This window comes from Urocampus carinirostris, chromosome 18 (genome assembly GCF_059441175.1).
Source record: "Urocampus carinirostris isolate Australia breed hairy pipefish chromosome 18, RoL_Ucar_1.0, whole genome shotgun sequence".
Taxonomy (NCBI): domain Eukaryota; kingdom Metazoa; phylum Chordata; class Actinopteri; order Syngnathiformes; family Syngnathidae; genus Urocampus; species Urocampus carinirostris.
In genome coordinates, this window is record NC_142366.1 from 1,786,406 (window position 1) to 1,806,318 (window position 19,913).

Sequence of the window (19,913 nt, forward strand, 5' to 3'; positions counted from 1 at the left end):
AATAAAGTACAGACACTTAAAAACGAGATGGGTTCCAGACGATCGTTCGTAAGTTGAATTTCTTCGTAAGTTGCTTCAGTGCTATATTTTGTATGTTTAGGGTTTGTATAAGTAACCTGTATTTTGAACTAAAAATAAACTTCAATAAAATAATATGCTTTATAAAGATGAATAAAGTGAGGTTTAACTTACTTTTGGAAGATGGGCTTCAAGAGGTACTCCTCAGTGGTAAAGAGTTGACAAAAAAAAAAGCGATCCAGCCATTTTCTCAACCGCATCAAGCTTTCATTCCACTTTCATTTCAAAAGTAACGGCTCACCTCAACCATATTGAGTGGATGCAAGAGATATTAAACAATAAAAACGTCAAAGTTTTTAGCGCGCTAGAGATACAGTACAGCATACGTAGTACGTTTACCATACCCGTCAACCAGTACGTTTTTGCCGTACAAAGTAGGTTTATTATGCATTTTCTGATTCTGCAAAATCAGCCTACCTTTCGGAGGTGATTGCATCACAAAAGAACAATCCCAAAGTCCTTTTCGACACTGTAGCATCGCTTACAAGGCAACAGACTATCCCAGATAGTTCCACCCATTCAGCCCATGACTTAATGGTCTTCTTTACTAAGAAGATTCAATGCATACAGGAAGAAATTGCTAAAGACAGTATTAATACAACACATACTAAAGCGCTGAAATCTATAGATGCACGACATGGTGGCTGTCCAGGGAATTTGTCCCGTTTTAGTGAACTGTCACCCGATAATCTTTAACGGATTGTGAATACGGCCAAACTGACGACTTACCAGTTTGACCCGCTTCCAGGTTCACTTATTAAAGGTCTTTTTGGCGTACTTGCACCTTCAATTCTAAATATTACAAACATATCAGTCTCCTCAGGTGTAGTTCCAGCGGCTTTTAAGTCCGCCGTTGTTAAACCATCACTGAATTGACCCAACCTTTATCCAGAAAGCTTATGTAATTATAGACCTGTGTCAAACCTACTGTTTCTTTCTAAAGTACTTGAAAAAGTAGTGGCACAGCAGCTGAATGATTTCATATCCGAGAACAATCTTTTTGAATCAATGCAATCAGGATTCAGGGCTAACCACTCTACTGAGACAGCTCTGATTAAGGTAACCAATGATCTCCTACGGGCAATGGACACTGGCGCATCATCACTTTTGCTGCTGCTGGACCTTAGTGCTGCTTTTGACACAGTGGACCATAATATCTCACTAGAACGGTTGGAAAAATGGATTGGTCTCTCAGGAAACGTCCTTTTATGGTTCAGATCCTACCTCTCAGATAGGACGCACTGTTAAATATGGCGAAATGACATCTGAGCCCTTTAGTGTTACCTGTGGTGTTCCGCAGGATTCAGTACTTGGCCCCTTTCTTTTCAGCATCTACATGCTTCCATGAGGTGATATTATTCGCAAGTATAATATCAGTTTCCATTGCTACGCAGATGACACTCAACTATATCTCCCGATGGAGGAATCTGCCACACTGAACTGTGCAAATTTGGGGGCCTGCCTTACTGAGATAAAAGAGTGGATGTCACTCAATTTCTTGCGTCTTAACTCTGAAAAGACCGAAATGTTAGTTATTGGTCCATCTAAATGCCGCGACTTATTCTCTAAAACTGCTGTGAACATTGACAAATGCCACATCACACAGAGTGACTCACTTAAAAATTTAGGTGTCACATTTGACCCCGATCTGTCCTTTTAAACACATGTGAAGAAAATTACTAGAACCGCTTTCTTCCATCTTCGTAACATTGCTAAAATTTGTCCTATACTGTCTCAGTCGGATGCGGAGATTATAATTCACGCGTTTGTTACCTCCAGTCTCAATTACTGTAATGCACTACTCTCCGGTCTTCCGATGACCAGACTCAAGAGTCTTCAGCTGGTACAAAATGCCGCAGCGAGGCTTTTAACTAGGACAAAAAAGTCCGATCACATCACCCCAATTTTGGCTAGCCTGCATTGGCTCCCTGTTAGCCTAAAATGTGATTTCAAGGTTCTCTTTTTAGTATACAAATCATACATGGACTTTCCCCCTCATATCTTTCAGATCTGATTTCCCCCTATGTTCCGGCCCGAAGCCTTTGTTCTGAGAGCGCCGGTCTTCTGGTGATCCCAAGAGCCAGGAAGTGTTCTGCAGGTTCAAGAGCGTTCTCCATCCGGGCACCGGTGTTGTGGAATGCTCTTCCCCCTGAGATCCGATCTGCAACCTCAGTGGAAATGTTCAAATCTAAGCTTAAAAGTCACTTCTACTCTATAGCATATGAATAACCTAAACTGCTTATGTGTAATAACCTGTGAAGCCCTTGGAGACTCTTTGTGATTAAAGGCTATACAAATAAAAATGACTTGACTTGACATTTTAAGACGTGTACAACGTACAAGAAAATCTGTACGGAAAAACGCAAATTTGTCAATTATGGGTACTATCCGGTATACACCGACTATCACGAATCGGCAAATCAATCAAGTCAAACAAGTTCGCTGCTGTAGCCTCTATCCCGGTATCGTTTTTTTGTTGCTACTGTACGCATGCGTCTGCCGCTGTAGTGCCTAATTTCGACTCCCCTGCAGACAATGAACCAGTCTATGGTACAGAAAAGGTTGCAGATAACTGCATTACAGGACTTTAACCCCTCTAACGAGCAACCTGTTATTCTTACCTTAAAGAAAGTGCAGTGCGCATTGATGGCGCAGGTGAAGTGGTAGGTGTTGGTGCAGCGTAGCCGGTTGCAGCCGCTGGTGGCGCCCGTCTGCTGGCAGTGGGCACAGCGGAGCGTCAGGCCACGCCGCAGCGCCAACTCCACGTTGATGAGCGCCCCTGCTTGAGTCTCATACACTTCACTGGACCACAGGGCACAGTTCAGGTGCACCTGAGGTGACAAATGTGTCGGTTGCCATGACGACATGAACGCCACTGATACGTTTTTTTTTAAATATTAGACAAATGTAGAGATTTTATAGGATGCCACTTCCTTAATTTGACAATTATTACTCACTGTTGTTCGTTGTCGACTTATACATCATTGTCACTATTGGCCATGATGACACCTGGCTGAACTGTTTCATGTAACATTTAATAAAAAGAGGGGCTAAAGGGAGGCCATTAGAACAGAGATTGGAATTCTCTTATCTGAAGGATTCTCTTCCTTTGGCACCTTGCAAGTTCAAAATCAATTGAGGTCTTCTCTTATTTTTTTAAGAATCTAAAGTTTCAGCTAAGGTCACAACAGACTCACCCATAAATCTAAGTCAAGGTTGAGCAGCCTGGCTGGCCCGTCTGTGTCGCCGTCGCCCTGCTGGTGACAAAAGCAACACTGCCGCTGGTCCAAAGGGAATGGCTCGGGTCGTAAACACGCCCCCAGCTTCTTCAACAGCACATCCACTTCCTCCTCGGTCGGCACGGCGACAGCTTTGTCGGAAATGGGGCTCCTGCTCCGGAGAATGCTTGCCAGTGAATACCGAGCATCCAAAAATGACATTTATTTTGAAAGGCCCATTGATGACTCTGCCCACCTGCTCAGAGCAACATTCACATTCCAGTGTCGCCAGCGCGAACTCTTGGCCCGCTTGCCATGCTGACTCTGCGCTGAGTCATCTCCCTCAGAGAAGGCGTGGGGGTGAGGCTTCAGTTTCACCTTCACCTGTCAACCAGGAAAACCTGTCAGCAGCTGATAAATCGTAAGTTGCTGAAGTTACTACGGTTCTACGAGTCTTGTATAACCCGCCAGAGCACCATGTCATTCTGAATACTTGTGGTCACGTAAAAAAATTCTGGAGGTGAGACTAATTTATACACATTTCTAGGCCACAGTTGTCACAAATGACTAATTTGGTATGCATTTCTTGAACTACGCACATTCAAGTCAAGTCAAAATTTAACATGGCAATAATTTTCCCTACCTTAAGGCTGTGTGTACGGGGTTTGGTCCCCATGGTGACAGTAGAGGCTGAGGGGAATCGGGGGGGCAGGGTGGCCTCGGTTCTCCGAGCCGGGAGTGCCGGCGGGAGCGAGTGGACAGCGATGGAAGACATGTTGTTTTCGTAGCGGTGCAGAGGAGGTAGCTGAAGGCAAACATAGACATTATGTCATCATTTTGTCTACCAGTCACAAATTCGACTTGGCGGCGCACCTCATCCGCCTTCAGGCCAGATGAGTAGAGCTCCGAGCATTTGCGGCTGCAGAACAACAGACTGGGACGACCCTCCTGTAAACATTTGATGGAATCTTTTTATTTCCTCTTTGAGGGTCCTTGAATGTCAGACACCAATGTGTCAGGTCACCTCTTTGATGTTTTTGATTTTGCGGACTCCGTTTCCCAGAAGCACTTTGCAGAAGCTGCAGGACGGCGGCCTGGAAACAACTGGAACGGTGCTGCATGCAACCTGTTCTGGCCTTAAGGCTAGAAATAAAAGAGCCGCTTGATTAAAACAGGTCATGACACAGACTGAAGCAAAAAGTAGAGTACAGACCAGTTGGTGGCTCTGTTTTTTGATGCCTGTTAGTTGCTGAAACCTACACAGAAAACTTGTTTTATAACACCGAAAAGAAGCAGACTTACATTTGTGAAACGTGAGCTGAAAAAAACAGCACCTGAGGGAGCGGCACAGAGATTCCAGCAAGCAGGGTGAGCGGGTCGCAGCTCAGCTGATAGTTAATGGAAGAAGATAACAGCAGCTTGGCCATCGTTGCCATGACGCTGGGAACATTCTAGAATGAGAGCAACGTTTTAGAAAGGCAGCAAGCATAGATGAGTTTGGAAAGGAGAACACACTTACCTGTGAAGCTGTCGGGTTCAAGGTGATCGCTATGGTAACCAGATCTGAGTTGGAGCAGGACGGAAGAGCTCGGACAGGTTCAGTCTTTACTTCCTGTTTAAGCGCCGGGACTGGAAAATGTAAACAGGTCAGATAGAATCGCAGCTGGGAGTGGTTGGCATGGTCGTGTAAGACTGACCTTTGCCCCAGGAGCACGGCATGTTGGGAATGGGCGGGGACGGGCAGGGGGACATCGCCTCAGTCTTGATGAACGACAGGTCGGGATACCTGCTGACTTCCATGTCAGCCACACTCTCGGGGGACGAAGATGGGACATAGCTGTCGGCGCTGCTGCACGGGGACAAGTCCTGAGTGCTGTTTGACAAAAAAGGGAACAGTGAGTAAAGTGCCAGACTTTTGCAGGGTGGTGGCGGGAAATGGTACCATAATTCTTCCTGGTTGTTGTGTGGCGGCGTGGGCAAAGAGGCAGGCACGTCCACGTCTGCCGTCTTGGCACCCCGACTGAGCTTGTCGCCCTTGGACGCCGTCGCACTTTTGACTGCCGCATGAGAAACATTCAGGTCAGGTACAAAGGCGGTGTTGCTTTTTTTCACTGTAATAAAGATCACTCACCATCTTTCCTGTTCACTTCCTTGGCCGTAGCGAAGCCGTTGAGCAGCTTCTGCTTGGCCACAGGAGGTGGGGTGGGTGGCAGCGAGGCTGGAGGCGTCGGGGGATTGCCCAAAATGTTCTGGAAATGTTTCATTTCAAGATACAGACTTAACATTTTGCTTGAAATAAATTCACCAGCATGCGCCAAATGACAACAGTATTTTTTACATGTTCTGAAATTCCTATATTAATTCGCTTACGAATTGTCGTGCTCCCACAAACCTTGCAGGCAAGTTGCGTGTAGTAGTCAGCGACTCCATCCAAGCAAGCGTTGCCAAAGGAGCCGGTCAGCCTGGAGTTGTGGCCCAGTGACGAACTGCCATAGGGGGGGAACAGGCTCAGGTCCAGACCTAGCACGGGCTCCATCAGGGGCAGCACAGACAGCTTATAAAATAAAAAAAAAGAATCAGCATATCTCCATTATCATATTTTATATGACAACCATTTTGCCTATAGCTAGCAGCTTACCTGTGTGAAGTGCGTCGCCAGCTGTTCCGAGGGAGAAGGCAAGCAGTCGAGCAAGTTGTCGTCATCGTCCTCCCGTCGCCTCCTCTTAAACTTACTCCGATTTTTGTCTTTGTCGGGCCACGCTGCTCGCTTGCAACGCTGCTGCTTTTTCAGGGCAAACAAGTCAGAGAGACCGGAAGTGGTGCAGATAAAACCTGTGCCGTCCTCATCCTCGGAGCGCACACTGTCGCCGGAGAACAGTTGGCATAAGGCGGGCGGCCGGGCATGGCCGCCAGGAGACGGCGTTTTTCCAGGTGAGGCTTTTTCTTTTAGCAAGTGACGGAGGAGCTCTTTGCCGGGGTCCTGTAGATGGGAAGCGGATTCCAGATTTGAGGGATCGCCTCGTTCCTCAAGCTCTTCCTGCAAGAAACCCATCAAGCGTAGTGGTTAAGTTATACCCGTCATTACAGTTTTTTGGATCAAAGACCACGTTCTAAGACACTTGAGACATGGGACACCTTGACCTCCATGCTGCCTTGTTGAGCATCCACCAAGCAAACAGACAGCTGTCTCTCCAGCTCTGAAGACGGCGCCAGAGCTGACTGGGGCAAGCTGGATTCGGCCAGCTCGGCACCAGCTCGCGTTGGAGTAGGACAGGATGTGTCACTTGAAGCCGGTGTTGGCGGGCCTGCCATGTCGTCCGACTGCGTCGAAAGCGGCGTTCGGGGTCCTCCGTCCCGGGGGACACTCCTCTTTCTCTTGGGAACATCATTGGGGATGACGTCAGCGTAGCGGTCTGCGACAGATGACGAGTAAGGTGCACGGAGAGCGGCCGATGGTGAGGAGGAGACAGAGTCGGGGCTGAAAGGATGCCCAGCTTCATTAGGTCTCATTTTCGTCGGCAGGATATAAGGCGCAGATTCAACAGCCAGCACCCCACACTTCTGCGGGGAGGCGCCCGCCCCATGGGTGAGAGGACCTCCAGAAATTCCCTGCAAGGCCTGAGAGAACGGCGTTCTGGCGCTAGGCGGTGACTGGAGAAAGTCCTGGGGCAGCTCGGGACTGAAGAAGGGCAGCATTTGGGAAAGGGATTCTCCGCTAGGGGCAGGGCCCAGGGTAGCTGCTGCTCCCAGCCCTGAAGGAACAAGTCTGGCTGCCCCCTGGGGGGCTGATATGCCTTGCTGGTCCAGACCCGGTCTCTGCTGTTGCAACACTCGCTGGTGCTCCACCTGAGACATTATCATATAATTGCCAATAACCCAAAAATGAGAAGAGAACTTTTTCATTGATTGCATAGCCCATAAACAAATATGCTATCTCACCCCTTGCATGAGTTGCACTCTGTGTCGTTCTTGCTGCTCTCTCAACCTTTCCCTTCTTTCTCTCTCCTGGAAGCCCTCACTGAACGGGTTGTTGTCATCAAAGTTAACCTGCCAGACCAGAATGGACTTCAGGCTTACAATGTCTGCAAAATCCTCACCTTACATGTCCTTGCTTTTCATTTCAAAGCTGTTTGCCTTTAGGAGATCGCTACCTGAGGTGCTGATGCTGATAAATCTCCACCTGACGGCCTTGCAGGGGATCCCCTGATGATAGGGGCGAAGCTTGCCGCCGCTGGAGCTGGAACCCTCGGGGCCGTAGGGTGGGCAGTCTGCATTTGAAGTCCTAAATTAGGCCCCGTGTTTGGCCGCCAAACATTTTGGACAGCCGCATTTTGAGAGAGGACAGCAGTAGGCATGTTTGCGGGGGGCCTCTGCTGTCGCTGTTTGTTCCTGTAGTCCTCGATGAGCACTGTGTGATCCTTCTGCTGTTTTCGGATCTAAAGCATAAGTATAAAGAGGTATTAAGAATTTTTGCACGTTAATTTTTGGACTCCAACAAGGCTGTTAAAATAAAAATGACAACAGGCCTACGGAAAAAAAGAGACTGTTTACACAATAGTGGAAGTTAGAGCATCAGACATCACCTGATCCAGCTGCTTCTGGACAGCAGCCTGCTGATCGACAACATGGCACAGTTGGGCGGCATCGTCCTCAGACAGAGCGCGGCCCGCTTTCTTGGCCGTCCGCTGCTTGGCTGACAGCGCCTTCTTGGTCTTTCGATGGGTGGCAAGCTGCTCCTCCAGGTGGCCCTGTTGCATCTGCAGGAGCCGCTGCGTCTCCCCCAGCCATTCCTCGTACTGATGCCGCTGGGAGTCGTCTGTGGAGAGCACACGGGTCACAAAATGGCAACGGGGCATTGTGACAACTTGACATAAGGAGGGGACTCACTGGTGAAGCCGGGTCCAAAGTTTGGAGGGTTCGGCCTCACTGGCTGTGGATTAGAGTTGGCAGCATCCTGACGGAAGATTAAATACTTTTTTTGTATCCTCATTTTATATAAATAGGTGTAAAGTATTTGAATGTATTTTCCTCTTTTTTACTTCAAAAATAAATGGGCAATAATTATACTATGAGTGCGTGAAGGGAGGTAAGCACCTTCCCCACTGGAAGCGGTGGCTGATTTGTGGTCTCAGGAGCAGCAGCAGGACTCTGATGAAACCTAAGGAAAAGTAACTTTCAACAGATGAGCTTTTAGATACAGCTGTTATTGTATGTAAGCTTCAATATTAAATCTACGCCTTGCGCGGCCAAGCTCATTTAGTCCACCATGTGATGTGACAGCAGGGTCTTAGGGGAGATAAGTCATACCTGTTGATGACCATGTTGTTGAGGCTCAAATTGCCTTGGCTCATGACCTTGTTGATACCTTTAAGAGCCACCATTTTGGCCTTCATGATGGGGTCTGTGATGGAATCAAAGTCTGCTGCCAAGCACAAACACTCAAAAAAACTCACTAACAAACGTGTCAGAAATGGGTTGTAAACTCACCCAAATCTGGAATTCCAGGCTCTATGGACTTGTGTCTGATCAGAGCCTGCATCTGCTTCTGCTGCTGCTGCTCCTGACGCTCCTGGTCCAGCAGGTCCTGCAAGAGGAGAGGCTGCTCCTCCAGGAGCAAAGGTTTATCTTTGTCCTGATTTGGGTCTTGGGGTTGGCCCTGAGCCAATATCTCCCGCTGAAGAGGCTGGGCTTGAGGGTTGACTAGGAGGCAAGGCTGAGGGAGCGGGAGGGGCAGGGAGTGAGGGTCGGAGCCAGGAGGGAGAATCAGAGAGCTCTGAGGAGCAGGACTGCTGCCAGAGGGCAGTGGTTGAGCAGGGAGGTAAGACGAACTCTGCTCGAAGCTGCGTTGCGGACCTGAAGATGCACAAATATCAGGGTCATGGTTGTATTCGTGTTTTGAGCTGAGAGTAGTCTAACCCTAATCTAGGGCTTAACCTGGAATCGGCGTACGATTCAAAAGCCCAGAAGCACACACGGACTCACTCGACTCCCCCTGATGGGACACAATGTTTACTTTCAATACAATATGCATTTAGGCAAAATTTTGTCACATACCGATTACAATGTTTAAGATGTTCATGTAATATTTCGAAAGTCTACCTTGGAAAGATGCAAAGAGGAAGCCTGTTGGTTTGATCCTTCCGTTTTCACCCCAGAAACTCCAACTGATCCAGACAGTCCATCAGGTCCAGAAAGCTTTCTGGGGAGCAAAGGGGAAGGAAGTGGAGCAGAGCGATTTGCCTGGATGCTCGCTTCATTTTCTTCTTTCACCGGACCAGTCGAGTCAGTGTGGTTGTCCATCTTTTGGGAACCCCCCTTTTTTGGGTCCCCGACCTCTCCTAGATCCAGTTCTTCATTGAACATGTCTTTTTTGTCCTCCAGGTTGAGCTCTGGGTCAGCGTAAGCGATTAGGTCAAATTTCCCAGAAAGCAGGAAGTCATCGAGATGGAGGTCGTTAGGACCCAGGTCCAAGTCTTCTTTGCCTGAAGCGGACAATCAATCAACAACCAGATCCTCTACTCGACTAAAGCGAGATGCTGACTCTTACCATCTTCCGGATCCAGGTTTAGATTGAGGTCAACAAGATCTTTTACTTCCACGTCTTCCAGATCTTTGACGGCAGACTCCACTCCTTCCAGATGCTCTTCAATGGCCCCTTGAAGCGCAGCGTCATTACCCTGCGTCAACGTGGAGGCTGGTTGGACCAGGTTCTGCTGATCCTGCTGGTTTAGTTGCACCATTAGAAGAACAGGCTGGCTCGCAGTAGTCTCCCCTACGCGGCTGCTCGGCAAAGGAGACTCTGAGTTGAGGCTGGTCGTCAGGGGAAAGGGAAACCTCTGGCAGTTCTCTTGAGCTCGGTGGCGAAGCTCGATGTAAGGCTGACCCATAATGCTGTGCTGCTGCAGAGGGAGTGCTGGTGGAACAGGAAAAGCCTGGGGGAGTGCTGTTCTCACAGGAAAACAATGGCGTCATCAGGGACAAAACACTTATCAAACAAGTAAAGCTACTGGTGCTCTTTTCACCTGACAAGACTTGAGGATGTGGACTGGCGGTGGTCAGCGGACGGATGCTGATCCCCTCACTCGGTAACTGATTCCTCATTTGGCTGGGGGATAAGGCTGGTTCACCGGGCACAGACAAGGGAGTCCGTGGGGAGGAAATTTGTGAACCAAACCTGAAAAGCAAAGCTCAAAATTTGGACATGCTTGAAGCTCATCGGCAAACATAATGATGCTGTTCTGCTGACTTCACAAGTGTTCCTCTTGGCACAGGAAATGAAGCTCTGGGCATCAAACCTCTCAGTTGTTCCCCCGGAAACGATACCGGATTAATGGCGACCGGCCCAGGCAGACAATGCGTGCCGGGGTAAGGCGGTGGCGGACGTCCAAATACATCCGTCGGCAGGGTGTTAATGGCATCCTTACTCCAGTGCTGTGGTGCCGCCATGCTCGGGGCTGGCCCAGGATTGGGCGTAGCCGGAGAGGGCACCGCCTCCTGTAGGCCTTTTTCCTGTTGTAGAGCGCTCTTTTGTTGCTGCTGTCGAAGAATGAGCTGACGCAACCTCTGACGCTGCATGACCACAAATGGTTTGGTGTCATTCATTGCAGCCTTTTGTGGCCAAAGGGTTTCTAAAACCCTTTATTTGACTAATATACTATTATTGTTAATAGGACAAATTACATGCAAATACAGTATTTTTACTTTAAAATTGCAAAACATTTCCATCAGACCTAAAGGTAACTGGCGAACATAGAGTAGTATATGATGGAAAAGGTGTATTACCTGTCTCAGTTTTTCTTCCGAGTCCCCAAGCTGCGGGAGCAGACCCAGTGGTCCTTCTAGTGAAGGTGCGCGTACTGTCATTTCATCGGCTGCCGTCCTGTCTGTCGGCAAATCTCCAGCGGTCACACGAGGCAATGCTTGTGATCTGTGGTCAGACATGCCACGGAGCTTTGGGGTCTGACTAACTACAGGGATCCTGACTAAGGGGTCCTGCTGCGGGGCCCCTCCTGGCAACTGACAAAGAAAAGCAACAACTTCTCATTTCAAGAACTGACTTGAATAACATCTCCTGGTAAAGTGTTGAGGACCTGTTACCTGCTTGCGGGTGACAGAATCATAGCCAAGAGGATATCTTAAGAGCAGAGGAGCCATGCTCTCCAATTGGGCCTGGCTTACAGTTTCGGGGGTCTTTTGAGCATCGGGGGTGCGAGGTTGCTGGGTGTGAGTCTCTGGCGAGGGTCGCTGGGTTACATGCACTTTGATGTTGGAATCGGAGGTCACCTTGCTAACTGGAGATGCGGGAAAATGCTCTGAAAGAGAGGGGTAAGAGTCCAATGCAGGGTCTGAGGGGGACGGGTGCCTGCTCCCCATTTTTAATTGGTCGAGGCGCAACGTAGGCAACACGTTTGGGCGGTACAAGCTGTCACAATGCTGGCGAGGAGGGTGGGCATAATCCCTGTGTGAAGAGGACTGCTGGACGAAAGGATCAGTTTTTTGCTGGTTAGGGGTGCCTAACATGGGTGCGTGGTGCCCACGTAGGGGGGATCCCAACCCTACATTAAAGGCAGGATCTTGAGACTGAGGGAGTTTGAGGTCCGGAGGTTTGGATGGGTCCTTTCGGATTCCGAGCACCACAGAGCCAAATAAATCCTGTTGTGTCTGGTTTTGTGGGGGCATGGGGGCTTTAAACAAACCTACTTGCACCTGAGGCCTGTGGTATACCTGGGAGCCTGAGGGAGGGCTCTTCATGCCCGGTAGATTGTGCTGCAGCCCTGAATAAAGAAGACCGAAAGAAAAACCTGTCAGAGGCATATTATGGTAGGTGGGTTTCATTTTGGCGAGACTACATACCTGGCTGGAGCACAACTGAACAAAAAGGGTCTGACGCTTTGAAATCGGGCGAGGGCACAGGGGATCTTGAGGCGTCATGAACAGGTGAGATGTTGAGTGAGGGGCAACGCTGAATGGTGGTGGGCCGAGGGTTCCCTGCCGGCTTGCTGTAAGGGTCCCAGGGTGACGCTGGGCGGGCTGAAGAAGGGGAGAATATCTGGGGGGAGGACGGTGTCTGTTGGAGAGGGGAGGAGGAATGAGGTGAGCAGGGGGAGTGCGGCAGCGACGAGTAGCCAGAAGGAGGCGGTGCCTGTGGCCTGAGGAAGACGTCGTCAGCCAGCGCCGAGCCTGGCGGGACGTTTTGGCGAGGATGCGTTTCCAGCGAGGCGTCCGGCCGCTGATTAGCCGAGAGCTGCTGCTGCTGCTGTTCGCTCTTGACTTGCTCTAGTTTCTGAGTGGCTTCAATTTTGGCCAATTGCTTGCTCTTCTGCCGCATTTGCTGAGGACACAAATGAGATAGGCAAGAGGGGAAGGGGCTCACGTCAGAGATCAAGCAGCAAGCTAGAGACTGCACCCCCTTTCAAGAGGACCCCAACTGCTTGAGCGTGCGAGTGTGAAATGCATGAACATGACATCACTCAAGCAGGACGTGGAGCCCAAGACAATCCTGCTCTCAGGTGGAAAAGCCCCTCCCCCGTCCCACCCCTCCTGGAAATCTAGCTGATGAAGAGGAGCCCTGTTGGGCTCCAGTCTTCATCGCAACACGTCTCGACAGGTTTGAAAGAAGTCGCTCAGAGCGAGAAACATGAGCGTTGCCTGCATCCATGAATCTGAAATCCTCATGCAGCGGCTGAGAATATACGGCCAGTAGCCTGCCGGCTACTTTGCAGCTGCCGGAGCGGCCAGCAGGATAATCCGCCACGCGGAAAATAGGATTTCAGGGGGTCACAGATGCAGGACGTCAGGAAGGGGTTCACCTTGAGAGCTTACCAGAGCCTCTTTGCCACCTCCTGCTAGAGATGCCTGGAAGGGACAATCTTTATCTGTATTTTCCTGCCTCTTCTTACCGGCTCGCCATCTGTCTTTTACCTCTTCCTTTTCAATGACACATCAGAGACATTAGTAGATGAGGCGGGAGCGACAATGGGCACCGTTCATACAAGTGTCATACATATCATTATCACTCTTTGAACCACACCCAACCCAATGCGCGCCCCCACACACCCCAACATCCACACCAGTGCGTGCGGGCACACACACACACACACACACACACACACACACACACACACACACACACACACACACACACACACACACACACACACACACACACACACACACACAGACCCAATGCACGCACGCACGCACACGACTCAATGCGCGCGCGCGCGCACGCACACGACTCAATGCGCGCGCACACCTCTCCCAGTGCGCGCACGCACACACCTCACCCAGTGCGCGCGCACACACACACACACACGCACACACACACACGCACACACACACACACACCTCACCAAACAAACCCAACCCCCCCCACACACACACACCTCACCAAGCAAACCCGACCCCCCCACACACACACCTCACCAAACAAACCCGACCCCCCCCCACATACACACACACACACCTCACCAAGCAAACCCGACCCCCCACACACACACCTCACCAAACAAACCCGACCCCCCCCCCCCCACACACACACACACACGACTCAATGCGCGTGAGCGCACACCTCACCCAGTGCGCGCGCACGCACACACACACACGCACACACACACACACACACACACACACACCTCACCAAACAAACCCAACACCCCCCCCCCCACACACACACACACACGACTCAATGCGCGTGCGCACACACCTCACACACACCTCACCAAACAAACCCAACCCCCCCCCCCCACACACACACCTCACCAAACAAACCCGACCCCCCCCACACACACACACCTCACCAAACAAACCCAACCCCCCCACACACACACACCTCACCAAGCAAACCCGACCCCCCCACACACACCTCACCAAGCAAACCCGACCCCCCCCCCCACACACACACACACCTCACCAAACAAACCCAACCCCCCCACACACACACCTCACCAAACAAACCCAACCCCCCCACACACACACCTCACCAAACAAACCCGACACCCCCCCCCCACACACACACCTCACCAAACAAACCCGACCCCCCCCACACACACACCTCACCAAACAAACCCGACCCCCCCCACACACACACACCTCACCAAACAAACCCGACCCCCCCCACACACACACCTCACCAAACAAACCCGACCCCCCCCACACACACACACCTCACCAAACAAACCCGACCTGCCCCCCACACACACACCTCACCAAACAAACCCGACCCCCCCCACACACACACACACACCTCACCAAAAAAAACCGCCCCCCCCACACACACACCTCACAAACCCGACCCCCCCACACACACACCTCACCAAACAAACCCACCCCCCTCCACACACACACACACACCTCACCAAACAAACCCAACCCCCCCCCCCCCCACACACACCTCACCAAAAAAAAAAAAAAACGACCCCCCCCACACACACACACACACACACACACACACACACACACACACCTCACCAAACAAAACCGACCCCCCCCCACACACACCTCACCAAACAAACCCAACCCCCCCACACACACACCTCACCCAAAAAAAAAAACAACCCCCCCCCACACACACACACACACCTCACCAAACAAAACCGACCCCCCCCACACACACACACCTCACTAACCCGACCCAACACACACACACCTGTCTCATCTTCCACTCCTGCTCCTGCTCAGACTCCCGGGGCCTGAGTGGGTCCCTTAGGGCGGGGTCGATGGTGTCCGAGCAGACGGCGTCGTAAGGTGCCTGTAGCACAGGCGGGCGCTTCATGGGCTCGTTGCACATATGGACCTTGTTGATCCGCTGGGCCGCACGGTTGTCCCGGGCGCGTTGCTGTGGGACGTCGCAGGCATCGTGATGGCGATGAGGGACACAGATACCGGAGCCAAAATATGATCAGGAACTCACCACAAACGGGGCTCTGTCTTGAGAGCTGGCTTTCCTCCACAGCTTAGCGATCTGCTTCACTCTTGTTGACCACTCTAAGAAAACCAGAGGACATTGGTGTGACAAGACCAAAAATGAAGTGCTGTGGGATTAATTTATTCGTGTCTGCACCAGGGTACTGCTCTCTCAACTGGGGGAAGTTGGTATTGCAGTACAGCACAGGCGCAACAGTGGCCTGCTGCCCGAGAACCTCCTCTTTCTCCCACTTTAACATGCTCCTCTGAGCAGTCGACAAAGCATCATGCTCGCCCTCTCCTGCTGCCCGATTGGTCAGAGGCGGGGGAACAGGACCCCCCGGCATCGTGTCTTCCAGGCTGGGAGTGCGACAGGCCAAGCCGTTTACCAGAGACAGACGAGGAAACATGCCAGCTGCTTCAGAGAGACATCACAGTCAACACTCCAAACTGAGGGAGTACTTGAGTGAACATTTGTACCTGTGTGTGTTTTGCCACCTGCAGGAGCACGCGTGTATTGCTCATTTTGCTGGCTGCCATCTGGGCTAAGCACCGCAGTGAAAAGGTCTTCAACGTCCTTCCCTTCTAGCTCTGTGCACATGCCGACAACACAAAAATACACATGTTACTTATTATTGTGGGATGCCACAACTGTAAAAGGAATCTTACCTGGAATTTTGTACAATTTGCTGAGGAGGGCTCCTGCAACTCATCAAAAAAAAAAAAAAAGTTTCAGTTGACTGTCATTTTTTCTAAAGAATATAGGGACACAATTCGTTGTAGCAGAAGATGGCGGCGCCACTGTTCGGCTGCGGCTACATCGGCTCACTACAGTTTTTTACACTTCGGTCATAAAACCCAGTCTTTGACTCAGTTTTGACGGCGCACAAAGTCAACTCAAACTGCAGCTTAATATACGATCGCAGTTTTTTTGCTGGATATGCGATCATCCAGAAATCAAGCGCTCGGTGCTACGACCACTCGGGAGTGTTTATTTAGCCACGGACTGCTATGTCAACAAGTCCCAGCAGCCTACAAAGCAGCAAAGCAGAGTGGCAAGAGAGCGGTGGGACCGGAGGAGGAAGCGAGGTTGTCGGGCCGGGCTAACCGCTAGGCTAAAGGCTGAACCCTTCAAAACGCCTCTCCCATCCATTTTCCTCTCCAACGTTCGCTCTCTGGACAATAAACTGGACCATTTACAACTGGAACTAACATCGAACCGCAAGATGACGAACTGCTGCGCTATAATTCTGACGAAGACATGGTTAAACTTATCTATCCCGGCTGACGCTCAAGGAAACTGTGCGGGTCAGATGTATCAACATTTCGTTCTATATACTGGACTGTCTCAGAAAATTAGAATATTGTGATAAAGTTCTTTATTTTCTATAATGCAGTTAAAAAAACAAAAATGTCATACATTCTGGATTCATTACACATCAACTGAACTATTTCAAGCCTTTTATTATTTGAATATTGCTGAATTTGGCTTACAGCTTAAGAAAACTCAAAAATCCTATCTCAAAATATTAGAATATCATGAAAAAGTATTCAAGTAGGCTATTCAACTAATCACCTGAATCATCGAATTAACTCGAAACACCTTGCGAGGGTTTCCTGAGCCTTAAAAACACTCAGCTTGGTTCAGTAAACTAAATCACAAATATGGGGAAGACTGCTGATCTGTCTGCTGTCCAGAGGACCATCATTGATACCCTCCATCAGGAGGGTAAGACACAAAAAGAAATTTCTCAAAGAGCAGGCTGTTCACAGAGTGCAGTTTCAAAGCATATCCACAAAAAGTCTGTTGGAAGGGAAAAATGTGGCCGGAAACGCTGCACAACCAAGAGAGATGACCGCAGCCTTAACAAAATTGTGAAGAAGAGCCGCTTCCAGAATTTGGGGGAGCTTCAAAGACAGTGGGCTGAAGCAGGAGTCCAGGTATCAAAAGCCACAGTTCACAGACGTGTCCGGGAAATGGGCTACAATAGCCGTATTCCCATGGTCAAGCCACTTCTGAACTCAAGACAACGGAAGAAGCGTCTGACTTGGGCTATGGAGAAGAAGCACTGGACAGTTGCAGAATGGTCCAAAGTCCTCTTTTCAGACGAAAGCAAGTTTTGCATTTCATTTGGAAGTCAAGGCGCCAGAGTCTGGAGAAAGGCTGGAGAGGAGCAAAATCCAAGTTGCTTGAAATCCAGTGTGAAGTTCCCACAGTCAGCAATGGTTTGGGGAGCCATGTCAGCTGCTGGTGTTGGTCCACTGTGTTTCATCAAGTCCAGAGTAAATGCAACTGTGTACCAAGAGATTTTAGAGCACTACATGCTTCCATCTGCTGAAAAGCTCTATGGAGATGAGGATTTCATTTTCCAGCATGATCTGGCACCTGCCCACAGTGCCAAAACCACCAGTAACTGGTGCACTGACCATGGCATCACTGTCCTTGATTGGCCTGCTAATTCCCCTGAGCTGAACCCCATTGAGAATTTGTGGGGTATAGTTAAGAAGAAGATGAAAGACACCAGACCTACAAATGCAAATGAGCTGAAGGCCGCTATCGAAGCATCCTGGGCATCAATAACACCTCAGCAATGCCACAGGCTGATTGCCTCCATGCCACGCCGGATTGATGCAGTAATCCGTGCAAAAGGATTCCCAACCAAGTACTGAGTGCATCAATGGACATTTTCAAATGTTTGATTTAGTTTTGCTGAAATAAAATTATTTTTTTACTTGGTCTGAGGAAGTATTCTAATATTTTGAGATAGGATTTTTGAGTTTTTTTCAGCTGTAAGCCAAAATCAGCAATATTCAAATAATAAAAGGCTTGAAATAGTTCAGTTGATGTGTAATGAATCCAGAATGTATGACATTTTTGTTTTTTTAATTGCATTACAGAAAATAAAGAACTTTATCACAATATTCTAATTTTCTGAGACAGTCCAGTACACGTGTACACGAATGACAATAAAGTATATCAATCTGAATCTGTTCTCCAAGGCGGAAAGTTAAACTCACCATCAGTCACCATTTTATCTAGCTCGGGGTTTAAGGTGGCATCCAGAGATTCATCGTGTAACTCTTTGTGACCTTGCCCTCTGTTTCCCGTCATCGCTGAAGTCGGCATAGGGTCATGGCTCGTTAAGCCGATGTTCAGGCCAGCTATAAGGCAAAAGGTTAAGGTTTATGATCAACAAAAATTATCAACATGAAAACATTCCTCCTTTAAGTTGGTCATGTTTATTTTTCTAACTTTTTGAGAATCAACATCACAATGCTTGACATTTTCTGTCAGCCTATCTGAGGCTGAGAAAGGAAAGCGGCTGATGAGATGACAGACAGCGGCTGTGGTTCCGCCCCGTTACCTTCATGTCTGCCCGCCACAATGTAACGATGAGTGTTGAGATCACACAGATCCAGCAGCGCCTCATCCGACAACGCTGCTCACACACACAATGAGGTCGCTATGAGATCATAGTGAGGTCATGCCCTTTCATTGAGGAGCACATGTCTCATGCTGCTTCCAAATAAGGTCCGCTATAAATGACTATGAGGTTCTGTTATGTCTTTCAAATAAAAAGCAAGTTATTAAAGTGTCCCAACTGAGCCTATCATGGAATTACAATGGCACAATGAAAGGTGACATGATTAAAAAAATAAAAAAACAAAGGGGTACAACTTACAGGATCTTTCCTGATTGGTGTTCAGCAACTTTTCTGATGGTTCGGAGCCTTTACGATCCCCCGCTACTAACGGGTTGATTTTAGCCGTTTCTGAAAGCATCCTCTGGTCCACTTGACAAGAACGGTACAGGAGATCCCGACCAAAGAACGCTTCCTTGATAAAAGAAGGAACCGTCAATCAGAATGTAGTGACTGCGCGTATATGTGTGCGTGCTTTACCTGTAAATAGGACGGAAAAGCCTCCTCAAGCTTCGTCTTTTTTTTTCTGTATCGCCTCTTCACTTTGACCACTGTTTGCTCAGCTCCATCTGCAACCAAGATGAGGATGATAAGTTGAGGCAATCCAAGTTAGCTAATCGACCTATCTCCAATGAATGTCACCTTCGTCTTCTTGCAGCCCCTGGCTTAGTTGTTTCCCACCGCAGGTTTTGAAGGCCCCAGCTTTACCACCTCGCTGCCGCACCATGAAACCTCCAATACCTATGAAAAGGTTGAACTGTCACTAAACTACTTACATAAGGCATGATTATCGTATATGGTCATCCAAAATTAAGGGTTGCCGTGCCACATCTATACTTCCACCATATTTGTGTGGCAAATTAGCCCAGTGTAATAGACCAAATCGATCAAAAAAATTCAAAGACTTAATTATGCCAAGCATCCCCACATTTACTTCCTTAAGACAGTAACATGTTCGTTACCTGGCCTGTATGGTTTTCTTTTCTTCTTTCCAATGTCTTTGCTGATGTCATCCTCGGTGGCCAGCTCCCTTTCGGGGCTGGAGTCTGACTTGAGGTCACAATCCAAGTGGGCTACATGCAAACACACGCTCATAAATAAACATGCTTAAAAAAGTGTGTGCATGTAGTGCAGGTATGGTACCTGTATCTGGGTGAGGCGGGGTCTGCAACACAGAAACGCTATTTTGATTGATGATCCTTAGCTTCAGTTTTGGTTTGTATCTGGTACAAAAAAGCATATGGTCAAAGCTCCCTACGCATCACATTTGTGTGGACATTTTATGAAACTT

At 49.1% G+C, this 19,913-nt stretch overlaps 1 protein-coding gene across 2 annotated transcripts in view; it reads right to left on the reverse strand.

The window, feature by feature from the left end:
- The window catches only part of LOC148347995 (histone-lysine N-methyltransferase 2C-like), a 45,407-nt gene that overhangs the window by 11,038 nt on the left and 14,456 nt on the right, over positions 1–19,913 (reverse strand). The window contains exons 26-67 of one of the 2 annotated variants that reach the window (XM_088322733.1): positions 19,766–19,845; positions 19,585–19,695; positions 19,265–19,363; positions 19,103–19,191; positions 18,884–19,037; positions 18,219–18,362; positions 15,870–15,902; positions 15,681–15,791; positions 15,358–15,615; positions 15,208–15,281; positions 14,944–15,132; positions 13,119–13,223; positions 12,150–12,627; positions 11,394–12,070; positions 11,079–11,312; positions 10,543–10,865; positions 10,319–10,470; positions 9,844–10,239; positions 9,396–9,778; positions 9,231–9,288; positions 8,784–9,149; positions 8,604–8,718; positions 8,391–8,454; positions 8,184–8,250; positions 7,880–8,112; positions 7,448–7,732; positions 7,236–7,343; positions 6,432–7,142; positions 5,935–6,333; positions 5,689–5,850; positions 5,428–5,545; positions 5,239–5,353; positions 4,994–5,169; positions 4,816–4,925; positions 4,631–4,747; positions 4,510–4,552; positions 4,321–4,439; positions 4,170–4,244; positions 3,940–4,101; positions 3,553–3,680; positions 3,276–3,468; positions 2,700–2,909 (exon numbers count right to left, since the gene is read on the reverse strand). In XM_088322733.1, the coding sequence (XP_088178859.1) occupies positions 2,700–2,909; positions 3,276–3,468; positions 3,553–3,680; positions 3,940–4,101; positions 4,170–4,244; positions 4,321–4,439; positions 4,510–4,552; positions 4,631–4,747; positions 4,816–4,925; positions 4,994–5,169; positions 5,239–5,353; positions 5,428–5,545; positions 5,689–5,850; positions 5,935–6,333; positions 6,432–7,142; positions 7,236–7,343; positions 7,448–7,732; positions 7,880–8,112; positions 8,184–8,250; positions 8,391–8,454; positions 8,604–8,718; positions 8,784–9,149; positions 9,231–9,288; positions 9,396–9,778; positions 9,844–10,239; positions 10,319–10,470; positions 10,543–10,865; positions 11,079–11,312; positions 11,394–12,070; positions 12,150–12,627; positions 13,119–13,223; positions 14,944–15,132; positions 15,208–15,281; positions 15,358–15,615; positions 15,681–15,791; positions 15,870–15,902; positions 18,219–18,362; positions 18,884–19,037; positions 19,103–19,191; positions 19,265–19,363; positions 19,585–19,695; positions 19,766–19,845 (8,224 nt within the window). Of the gene's footprint in view, positions 1–2,699; positions 2,910–3,275; positions 3,469–3,552; positions 3,681–3,939; positions 4,102–4,169; positions 4,245–4,320; positions 4,440–4,509; positions 4,553–4,630; positions 4,748–4,815; positions 4,926–4,993; positions 5,170–5,238; positions 5,354–5,427; positions 5,546–5,688; positions 5,851–5,934; positions 6,334–6,431; positions 7,143–7,235; positions 7,344–7,447; positions 7,733–7,879; positions 8,113–8,183; positions 8,251–8,390; positions 8,455–8,603; positions 8,719–8,783; positions 9,150–9,230; positions 9,289–9,395; positions 9,779–9,843; positions 10,240–10,318; positions 10,471–10,542; positions 10,866–11,078; positions 11,313–11,393; positions 12,071–12,149; positions 12,628–13,118; positions 13,224–14,943; positions 15,133–15,207; positions 15,282–15,357; positions 15,619–15,680; positions 15,792–15,869; positions 15,903–18,218; positions 18,363–18,883; positions 19,038–19,102; positions 19,192–19,264; positions 19,364–19,584; positions 19,696–19,765; positions 19,846–19,913 lie in introns of both variants that reach the window. The other variant, XM_088322734.1, reaches the window with a different exon arrangement.